General features: G+C 46.3%; 1 protein-coding gene across 1 annotated transcript; it reads right to left on the bottom strand.

Moving 5' to 3' along the window:
• Nucleotides 1–2,352: 2,352 nt before the first annotated feature.
• LOC130369759 (mucin-3B-like) lies at nt 2,353–10,192 on the bottom strand. The gene is made up of 11 exons (XM_056575295.1): nt 10,060–10,192; nt 9,854–9,969; nt 9,086–9,150; nt 8,622–8,660; nt 8,286–8,407; nt 8,026–8,094; nt 5,267–5,438; nt 4,526–4,687; nt 3,427–3,518; nt 3,009–3,166; nt 2,353–2,549 (listed from the first exon to the last, which is right to left on the bottom strand). Exons 2-11 carry the CDS (start codon nt 9,938–9,940, stop codon nt 2,391–2,393), a joined length of 1,125 nt encoding a protein of 374 aa, XP_056431270.1. The 5' UTR covers nt 9,941–9,969; nt 10,060–10,192; the 3' UTR covers nt 2,353–2,390.
• Nucleotides 10,193–11,522: the final 1,330 nt, after the last annotated feature.

The following is an 11,522-nucleotide window of genomic DNA, read 5'->3' as shown; positions in this document are numbered from 1 at the left end:
AATAAACAACTTAAATTGATGTGAGATGGGAACTGGTTACAGCTGGTTAGATGGTGCGTGACTGGTCAGGGAACTGGTTACAGCTGGTTAGATTGTGCTGGACTGGTCAGCGAGCTAGCGTGGATAAAATATACTGTATCATAACGTGATATACTATAACATTGTATACTTTTCACAACATGTTATAGTATGTTATGATATTGTATATGATATACAGTATCATAATATAACATTGTATACTGTATCATAACATGTTATAGTCTGTTATGATACAGCTTATGTTATGATACAGTATACAATGGTATAGTCTATCATTACATACAGTAACATGTTATGATACAGTATAATTGTTTAAAGTATGTTAAGATACAGTATGTTATAGTATCTACTGTTATAGTATGATACGTTTATGCTATATCATAACATACTATAAAATTATCTATTTATCAGTAGATACTATAACATTATGTACTGTACCATATAAGGTACAATTCTAAATCACACCATTCCCTTACATTAATTGCAACACCAAAGCAATAGCACAGACCACTATAACATTCACCCCACCGCAGGCATGATGACTCAGCTTCTCTACCGGTCACCTGATAGGCTTCTTACGGCCCGCTGGGCACGACGCCATCTGCCCCACGTTGAAGGCTGAAGGCTGAGGAATACCGGGAAGCCTGGAATCTAAAGTCGGCCAAAGTCTTCATGTCAACACTGGGAATGTGCGTGTCATTTGACCTTGTTGCTATCGGGTGTCAATGCAACCGTGCACAATTAAATACATCTAACAACCATTTACAAACTGGATAAGAACGTTATCAAAGGGCAATTATAACATTAAAAACCTCTGATTTCAAAGCCTAACCATAAACTAAACTTTAGTGTACCACTTATGCAACAATACAGTGGACATCAATACACTTGATGCGGACAAGGCTATGATTTTTATCAATGTTTGCCTTCTTTCAAGCAATTATCCTACTGCTCTCCTGGTTTGAAAGGTATCGTGAATAATGGATTTCAGGTTTGATTCCGCGCTCACAATAAGAAAGGGCTCCCCCAGAAGTGCCTGCTGATTGATGGGAGCTTCTTATGCATTGAATATTAAGGTCAAGTATAACTTCAGGGATTTCCATATTTATGCCCAGGTGCTCCAGTGGTAAGAGAGTTGGTTAGATCACTCTGATGGTGTCCCATCTCACAACAATAAATAGAATGCATTCATGGTGTGCTTTTCTAACCAGTGGCCATGCAAAGCGGTTTTAAAAATTGCATAACATTCACTCACTGACGGCGGTGTCATCCACGCAAGGGAACAGAAAGCTTGTCAGGAGCGGCGAGGTGGTCTGCAGGGGGGCACCCCGGACACTCCGGGGATCGTGCTGGAGTTCTATGCTCATTGCTCTGGCGGTCCAGTGAGAGTGTTGGTTATGAATGCTGCAAATTCTGGTTCGAGTCCTGACTCACATGGCTACCAAAGGAACCATTAAAACCGACCCTGTGGCTACCGTCTTATTTCTTAAGCTACGTGTGTCTTGTGAATTATAAGATCTATTTTAACTTCCGAACAGTTCCTAGTTGGCGTCCCGGTGGTGCAGTAGTAGATTACAGAGTGATAGATTAACACTCTAGACTCTGGTTCAAGTGCCCACTCCCACTGTCACCAGGACGGCCAAATGGTCCCACAAGGTCAGCAGAACCCCCAAGCCCCTTCCTTGAGGGTGGGGGATAAACAACTATAGGGGTCTTGGAAAAAGTTACAAGACACTTTTAGTGAATAGTGAACATTTACGTAACAGGGGGCACTATTTAACCCATATCCCCTGAAACAGTGTCGCCGGTTGGACTTGAACCCATGTCTCTCACTAACGCTAACGAGAGACTTAATTTTGCTTTGTCAAAGTTTATAATTGACATAACCTTTAACGACATTGTTTCCAAAATGAATTTTCATTCTATGGATAGTGCAGAAGCGGGGACTTGAACCCAGGTCTTCAGAACCATGGACCTATTAAGAAAGGACAGTGGACTAAAACATGGCCGCTGGTCCTGGGGGCTTGTTCAGAACCAATAGCCATCAGCTCTCTTGTGCCACAGAGACGCTGTTGAGGTTTTGGTCAAAGTTTATAAATAGTATTTAATTTTGTCGTTTCTAAAAGTCGTTTTTCTGCCACAGCGACTTGAACCAATGTCTCCGAAAATAATAATCAACTGTTCTCTCACTTGTCCGATGGAGACATTGACTTGAATTTGGTTGAAATTTATAATTGATAATACATTTAATCAAGTTGTCTTTGAAAACGTCCAAAGGATTAGGTCTCAAAAACAGACACCCTCTCTCTTTCTCAAGTCTTTATTACATTTCTGGAATAACATGTCTTACATCATGCATCATACATCAGGTGTCCGTCACGCCTTTCGTCCCAATTGTTGAATACATTTCCTCGTTCCACAGGGGACCGGTACGGTATCTCCAGGTGGCGGGTCGGTCCCGCCGCTGGTTCGGCCCCCCCCACCCTTATCTGGGGCCGACGGATCTGGATCTGGAGATAAAGGTTAAAGCAAAGGTTATTATTGTCCTGGGTATCGGCTTGTTTTCACAACAAATGGCCTTATTCACCTGGCGGCCATCTTGGTTCTAAGGGCTAGCTGTGTGGGGGGTTCCATCCTGGTTCTAAAGGCTAGCTGTGTGGGGGGTTCCATCCTTGTTCTGAGGGCTAGCTGTGTGGGGGGTTCCATCCTTGTTCTAAAGGCTAGCTGTGTGGGGGGTTCCATCCTTGTTCTAAGGGCTAGCTGTGTGTGGGGTTCCAACCTTGTTCTAAAGGCTAGCTGTGTGGGGGGTTCCATCCTTGTTCTAAGGGCTAGCTGTGTGGGGGGGTTCCATCCTTGTTCTAAAGGCTAGCTGTGTGGGGGGTTCCATCCTTGTTCTAAGGGCTAGCTGTGTGGGGGGTACTTTAGGTTAACTGTTTGGGGGGTTCTAGAGTCTAGCTGTCTGTCCTTACCGGCTGATTTATTGATATCGGTTGAAGCTGGTGTTGGTTCTGCCCTGAGTTGAAGGCGCCGGTAAAGGATGCAGCGGTTCCCCGCTGGGGGGTCTGGATGAGGAAGTGGCCCTGGCGGCTGGTCGGGTCCGCGCTGAAGGAGGGGTTACTGTACGTCGCTTAAAAACAGAGATACACTTCAGCATCAACTCACAGGGAACCCTGTACAAAAACATTCTGAATAGTTTAATATTTGTATTTGAATGCACTTGAAGATGTGACAGGGTCTGTGATATAGATTAACTCCAGAGCTCATCTCAACTTAGCTTTATCCATAATAAACAAACCCCCTTTATCTAGAACACGTTTCGGTACGAATAAAGAGACAGACTTCAGAGGGTGCACGTACTGGGCTGGGCTACGTCTCCATAGTCATTACCTGAAGGTGCAGGGATATGACCTCTAGAATTAGGCCAGACCACGTCTTCCTCAAGCCACTCTTTCACCAGCGTCTCTTGGACTTCTCTCTTGCTGCAGAGAACGAGTGGGACAGACACATGAAAGCTATTCTACTGGATCCACAAAAATAAGATGGCATTTTTTAATGGTGCTGTAGGTAAGATCTGAGAGATAACTACGTGGGCGTGTGTGTGGATGATGGCTGGTCGAAGCAGCCTCACCTGGCCCAGTCAGAATGGACTCTGGAGCGGGTGAGGCTGCACACCTGTGGTGCATTACGTAATCAGTGTGCACCGGTTAAACCAGCCATCACCACGAACCCTCAAGCCGGCCACCCATCAGCGCCGAAGCGCAGCGGTGTGCATTTCACGCGCGTCAAAAGCCGCCCCTAGCACCGTCGCGGTACGTTTTGAAAGAAGCAGATAAACAAACATGGTTGTATAGGCTACCATAACATTATACCAGTTGTTTTGTGACTAAATATATGGCCCTGATGCCCATGATCCTCTGTTTGTGCTTACAATGATAGTCACAATAATTAATAGTTACTGTATGTACTGTCGGGCACTTTGTTTACTGTTTACTCACTTTACACACTTTATTTACTTTCATTGCTCTTTCTTTTTGCATTGTGGAATTATTAATCTAGTGCATCAAGAATCTCAATATGTACAGGACCTTGTATCAGCCTTTAAAAAAAGGCTTTTTCAGGGGCGGCGACGCTGGGGGAATAGAACAGTGGCGTGAAGCCTAGTGGGGCGGCACGCTGGCGCATCTAACCGCCGCCGATGTGGGCTACTACGTCCGGAATAACGGGGCCGCTTCGGCGCCAGGCCATTTATCACCAACTACAATAAACAAGCGTTCACCACCACCCCGCGTCCTTTGTCTGCTGAGCCCAATAAAAGGATGGCAGCCACCTAGGTCAGGTGTGTAGCATTCACATTGAAAACAAAAGCGAGTCGGTTCCAAACGGATAGTCGCCCATTGCACTTCATGGCTTTGTCATTTCTGGCAAATTACACCGAAAACGTTATCTACAGCCGATTTGATGGTAAGAGGGAAAAGCATCAGCCTACCGGTTCTGTCGTTGCTTGTTGAAGTACAGGTACCAAGACAGAGCTCCCAAGATCAGTAAGAGAACTAGGAGAGTAGTTGGTAAACCAGCGTAGAAGCCAATCTTGTCGATTGGAAAACTGCAGTCATCTCTGAGGTACCAGGTATGATTAATATTTGCACATCTGGAAAGGAGGAGGAATTAAATTAGGATTAGAGGTAGGCTTGATAGACTCATACTCATACTCTTACTTTCATGTCGTATTTGCTCACTAGTTTACTCATGGGCGGCGTGTGGCTAACGAGGTATAGCGGGTTGGCTTGCAACCGGAATGTTAAAGCTAGTTCCATGCACAGCTGCTCCTAGCTGAGCGTCGAGGTGTCCTTGAGCAAGACGCCTCACCCTGACTGCTCCTGACCAGCTGGCTGGTGCCTTGCATAGCTGACTCTGCCATCGTGTGTGAATTTGTGCATGAATGGGTGAATGTTTGGCAGTGTTGTTAAGCGCTTTGAGTGGCCACTTGTTAGAAAAGCGCAATAAAAATGCAGTTTGTTTACTCGTCTGTTTCTACAGAATTCTCCAATCTGAACCGGACTAAACAATTCCAAAACATTTACAACCATTTTCTTCTACAGATGTTCTGAGATCATGGAGTTGATACGATGCCGGAAGAAAAGAGACTTGGTCGTCGACAACAAACTATTACTCTCCGTGCACAGTTCTTTATAACAAAGTAAAGCATCCCAACAACCAGTCGACCTACAAGCAGGTGGGTCCGATGCCGCTGTACACGTTGCATACGCCGTTGCTGAAGCAGTTCTTTGGGTTGGAGTGCTTCTCGTTGCACATCGACACACAAACCTTTCCATTATCATCATCCAGAGATTCATAGTACTTAAGAAGAGATAGGTCTGGAAGGGTGGCTTCACAAATACCTGAGAGAGAGAGAGAGAGAGAGAGAGAGAGAGAGAGAGAGAGAGAGAGAGAGAGAGAGAGAGAGAGAGAGAGAGAGAGAGAGAGACATGCCATTAGTGTGACATGACAAACTAATCCACCCCCTGTATGATGTGGTTGTGGGCAGGATGGTGCCCCGGTCCCAGGTTCTGGGTCATATCCGAGTAGACACGCCCTTCCTCTCAGCCTCCTTGAGTGACAGGGCTAGCCCACAGTTGCTCATAAAAGGTAGAGTATGCTAAACAAAAAGAAAGCTCTTAAACCCAGTCTGTCATGTAGGCGTTAACCTCAGGGCTACAGGGGACGGGGATGTCCGTCCCTGCAGAAGCACCAGTGGCCTGTACTACGAACCTCGATTTGTGGGTTAGCGAGGTATGTTGCACTAAAAACCTGGGTTAGCTGTGACCCGAAAGTCGATCTCTTTTAGCGTCGCTGTTAGTATCAACATGGTGACTTGGACCCGTTCACACGAAGCCGAAACAGGCGAAACTGTTATGGTTTCCATCTATCCGGTTTCGGAGTGTCTCCGTAAAGACGGAGTCAAGCGAAACCGGGTAGATCTGTAGAAACGCTGTAGTACACATTCAAGGCCCATAAGGGGCGCTGCTTCTGCTACAGAAACCCAGAAGAAAAATAAATAAGAAGAAGAGGCGAGCATGCGCATAAAGGGTGAGACTCTGCGGGCTTAAAATTCATTGGCTAGAGGGTCGAGGGGTGGGGCGATGACGTCATGGTTTACGGTTACAGCCGGTTTCAGGCGTCCACAAGAATCAAAAACGAAACCGGGTAGATTTGAAACCACCTCCGAGGGTGGTTTCAGAAGTTTACGGTTTCGGTCAGCGGAAGGCCAAACCGTACAAGACCTTTGCGGTTTCGCCATGAAATCGGCTTTGTGTGGACGGGGCCTTATGCTCTCAACTGTCGGCAGAAGGTTTTCAGCTAAGTCTATCGGGTTAGATCGGCGTGCGCAGCTTTCTAGCCCCTCCTTGGACAATGGCGTCACGATTTGTGGGTGTTCCCGTGGACCTCGGAGCCTATCGTACAGGGTTCTCTCCGACAGAAGCTCTTTCAGGACCGATCCCTAAGCATTAGTGGTGGATTGAATGATTCGTTTCCGTGACCCAGATCGCGTGATTCAGTTCGCCAATCGTTCGTTCGTTCGTTCGTTCAGTCGAGTTTCCGGTAGCACTAACTGGACACCAGGCTGAACGAACAAACGATTCGCAAACGACTCCTCCCAGCTCAGTCGAGTTCCCGGTGAATCGATTCACCGGGAACTCGACTGTACTGGGAGGAGTCGTTCGCAAATCAGCCTAGTTTCCGGTAGCGGTGAATCGCATCATGGAATGCACGGTTCTCAGCTGAGTCAGTCAGACTCAGTGGAGTTAGTGCTGCCGGAAACTCGTTTGTTCGTTCAGTCGAGTTTCCGGTGAATCGAATAGTGAACGAGACGAACGAGAAAAACAAACCGTTCGTCCTAAAGACTCGTTCATTCGAACCGGTTCGTGAACCAACGAGCCAACACTACTAAGCATTGCCTGAGAATGTTCTTTACGAGAGATACAGGTTCTCATCAGAGGGTATTCGCTATTTGACGTCCTTGTTGGACCTTATGTAGACAATGCTTACTGTTGAGCATTGTGAGAGTGTGGTGGAGTGGAGGTAGCGCGTCGGTCTTGAATTTCTACATGCGGGGTTCATCTCCCAAGTGATGCGGATTTATGTGAAGCTTAAAAGGTCACAATTCTCATGCATATGAAATACTTATTCACTATTGGTTATGGAATTATATTTTTGTGCTTATTTCGAACTTGAACACATATTCTCAAGGCAGTGCTTGCACCACATCTATGTGGGTAAAAGGCATGATGACAGACCGGCGAGATTTGAACCCCGGTCGCTGGCGTTCGGGTCTTATACTAATCCACTACACCACCGCCACTACCTCTCAGCTGTTGAAAATATATGCGATTCATTCCTTACATAGGGTGTATTGAAATTGAATTCCCTAAATTATTGAATAAGGATGGTTGGACGTTGCTTATGCATTTTGAAATCATCAACAATTCTGCATTTGGCATAGTTATTTTAGAGACAATATGCAGAATCTTTTCACTTATACGAATTTACACTATCGCCTGTTTTTTGCCAGTACGTCTCCCTAGCCACATTATGTGCAACTGTGTTGCCCCTAGCTGTTATCTGATGTTGAACTCCTCATAGGAGATCTTTAAGACGTCTCTTGAGTGAAATAGAATGCTTGATCTTTCCAGTTTGTAAAGGTGAGTAAAATGACGCGATAAACGCCCCTTTCATGTGAACGCGCATTGAACCTAAAGCGGAAAACCAAAGAGAGCCTGGGTATGTTCAGCGAGGTTCGTAGTATACCCCACAGATAGCGTCATGGTCGGCGTGTTTGGGGAGAGGGGAGGAGGGAAGGGTGGAGAGCAGAGTATTTGCTTTGTTTAATTAGCACTAGAGCTAGCTTTAGCACGTCTGGCATATTGTACCTTTAATAACATTCATGAGCCCCTCTTGTATCACACTGGGGATCAAACATCTGCTTACCTTTGCCCAGATTTTCTTGTTCGCTAACAGTTGTGTTGGTAATTTTAAAGTCAGGACAACCTGTGACACCTGAAAGATAAGAATATTAGAATCATCTAATGAAGTCTGGGTTTCTGCGTGTATTGATTGATCACATTGATTGACATATTTAAGAATTGAATGTTCATATTGAAAATGAATTTAGATCTGAAAATATGATTGATTTAATGCATGGAACTCAGATGGCTGTTTGCGTTATGGACATCGTCATTGGCTCTTACCTTCAGTGCAGTCTTTAAGGGTTTCAACCGCCTTCACGATTTCCTTAACAATCTCTCCATAGTTTTTCGCCAAGTCAGCATTATTTGGAACCGACAGCACAATATCATGCGTTACATTCACTCTAGGAAAAAAGTTAGCAGAAGTAAAGCCCTTTTAATTATTCTACATCCACCACCTCATTCATTGTAATTTAAATGTAATTTAAATCAACAAAATAACGTAACATCCGCCCAACCTTTGTTGGCTTATGGAATCCTGATATTGTTAAGTCAAACAGAAAGAAGGGTTTATTTCTTATTTTGTACTATTGTGGAAAAGTAGAATCTGTCACTTACCCGTTACTTCTTAAACTCCTAACCAAGGGATCCGCAGGACTAAGAAAAATAAATACTTTGAGTAAGTATGACGCATTTTAACATCGCTCATCCGAAGGTACTGGTAGGTTATGGTTAGGGTTAGGGTTAGGGTTAGTATCGCTCATCCGAAGGTACTGGTAGGTAAGATCTGAGAGTTGTAAAGAGCAGGAGCGGAAGAGGAGGAGCGGACAAGATTTTGAAACAAAAGAATATAAAAGTGTTTCCTGTCACACACCTGTGATTGACAGGCGAGCGGAACTCTGAAATGTTGGTCGGTGGTCTAAAATCTAAATGGGTCAACCCGAAATGGATCTTCTCACAGCGCATTTACGTCAGTGAAAGCTGATGGATGGCTAGGCCATTTCTTACAAAAGACACTCAATCAACACCTTAATCTCACCTCCAGCCCTTCTAACGATCGTCTACGCAAATGAGTACCTTACCTCACTTTTGTAACAATCACTCCTGTGAAGTTCAATATGTCCTTTTTTTCATAGTATGAAGTCATCTGTATGATAAAAAACAAATGATTAACAACCGAAAACATAATACATGCTAATTTCTCTTTCTTGAATACCAAATCAAAAAAAATCATGAATCCACTAAACAAATGTCCAAGTAAACCTTACATGTCAAAATTAAGTTATGCTAACTGTCAAGACAGACATATTAATTAGTTTCAGTGGTATGAATGGTTGAACACAGGCAAACAAGATAGACCACACCATGCTTATTTCGGTGCAAAAGGAGGCCCTGTTTAGACAAAAATTTTGATCAAACTTTGACATTTTGGAGCTACTCTAAGACCTGATGTGTGGCACTACAGCTGCAACGTTAGTACTTTTGAAAAACCACCTCGGGATATCACATATGCAACAGACGTGGCATAAGTACTTCTAAATTAAATCAAATCTACTACTATATCTGATCTAATCTGTTCACACAACTGTTACACAGCTGGGTGCCATGGCGGAGATGATGGGGACTGCTCATGCTCAATACTGCACCACAAACCAAACCCAAATCCCTAAACAGTCGCAGCTCAGATAAATGGAAAATTAGGCTACTGGCCTCATACTACTTGATTAAAGTCCAATGATAATTATAAAAACAAAATACCTAAGAATCCCACCTGTTACTTTATCCTTGCTACTTATGCTTATATCTATCAAAGTTCCATAAATATTCACAATGCCACCTATTTTACTCACCTGTTCTGTAAAGTTCTTCACAAAGTCTTTGTACTCTGGTGAGTTGTTATCATTATATGATGGTTCATAAACCTGGTCCACCACCATCCCAACAATCACTTTTGCATTAACCACATCTGTAAGAGTAAACATTTTGCAAAGATTACATTTGAGACTTTTTTAATGTGAAGAATGCTCTCCAAAATGCTTATGAAAGGAAAATATACCTGGTTTGACATTATCTGAGAAAAGCTCGCAGAATTCTCCGCGGAATCCTGTTAGACAGATACATTTTTTACCATTGGGATATCCTCCATTCTGGCAATCTGGTGTCTCAGTTGTCGGAACCGTGGATTGAGCCGTCGTTGCTTCGGTCGGTGAAGTCGGTGGCGTGGATTGAGCAGTCGTTGCTTCGGTCGGTGAAGTCGGCGGCGTGGATTGGGCAGTCGTTGCTTCGGTCGGGGAAGTCGCCGGCGTGGATTGAGCAGTCGTTGCTTCGGTCGCCGCCGTGGATTGAGCAGTCGTTGCTTCGGTCGGTGAAGTCGCCGCCGTGGATTGAGCAGTCGTTGCTTCGGTCGCCGCCGTGGATTGAGCAGTCGTTGCTTCGGTCGGTGAAGTCGCCGGCGTGGATTGAGCAGTCGTTGCTTCGGTCGGTGAAGTCGCCGGCGTGGATTGAGCAGTCGTTGCTTCGGTCGGTGAAGTCGGCGGCGTGGATTGAGCAGTCGTTGCTTCGGTCGCCGCCGTGGATTGAGCAGTCGTTGCTTCGGTCGGTGAAGTCGCCGCCGTGGATTGAGCAGTCGTTGCTTCGGTCGCCGGCGTGGATTGAGCAGTCGTTGCTTCGGTCGCCGCCGTGGATTGAGCAGTCGTTGCTTCGGTCGGTGAAGTCGCCGCCGTGGATTGAGCAGTCGTTGCTTCGGTCGGTGAAGTCGCCGGCGTGGATTGAGCAGTCGTTGCTTCGGTCGCCGCCGTGGATTGAGCAGTCGTTGCTTCGGTCGGTGAAGTCGCCGCCGTGGATTGAGCAGTCGTTGCTTCGGTCGCCGCCGTGGATTGAGCAGTCGTTGCTTCGGTCGGTGAAGTCGCCGGCGTGGATTGAGCAGTCGTTGCTTCGGTCGGTGAAGTCGCCGGCGTGGATTGAGCAGTCGTTGCTTCGGTCGGTGAAGTCGCCGGCGTGGATTGAGCAGTCGTTGCTTCGGTCGCCGCCGTGGATTGAGCAGTCGTTGCTTCGGTCGGTGAAGTCGCCGCCGTGGATTGAGCAGTCGTTGCTTCGGTCGCCGGCGTGGATTGAGCAGTCGTTGCTTCGGTCGGTGAAGTCGCCGCCGTGGATTGAGCAGTCGTTGCTTCGGTCGGTGAAGTCGCCGCCGTGGATTGAGCAGTCGTTGCTTCGGTCGGTGAAGTCGCCGCCGTGGATTGAGCAGTCGTTGCTTCGGTCGCCGCCGTGGATTGAGCAGTCGTTGCTTCGGTCGGTGAAGTCGCCGCCGTGGATTGAGCAGTCGTTGCTTCGGTCGGTGAAGTCGCCGCCGTGGATTGAGCAGTCGTTGCTTCGGTCGCCGGCGTGGATTGAGCAGTCGTTGCTTCGGTCGGTGAAGTCGCCGCCGTGGATTGAGCAGTCGTTGCTTCGGTCGGTGAAGTCGCCGCCGTGGATTGAGCAGTCGTTGCTTCGGTCGCCGCCGTGGATTGAGCAGTCGTTGCT

The sequence above is a fragment of the Gadus chalcogrammus genome, chromosome 17 (assembly GCF_026213295.1).
Source record: "Gadus chalcogrammus isolate NIFS_2021 chromosome 17, NIFS_Gcha_1.0, whole genome shotgun sequence".
Taxonomy (NCBI): domain Eukaryota; kingdom Metazoa; phylum Chordata; class Actinopteri; order Gadiformes; family Gadidae; genus Gadus; species Gadus chalcogrammus.
Note: the sequence above shows the minus strand (reverse complement) of the source record. Positions and strands in the feature narration are given on the sequence as shown.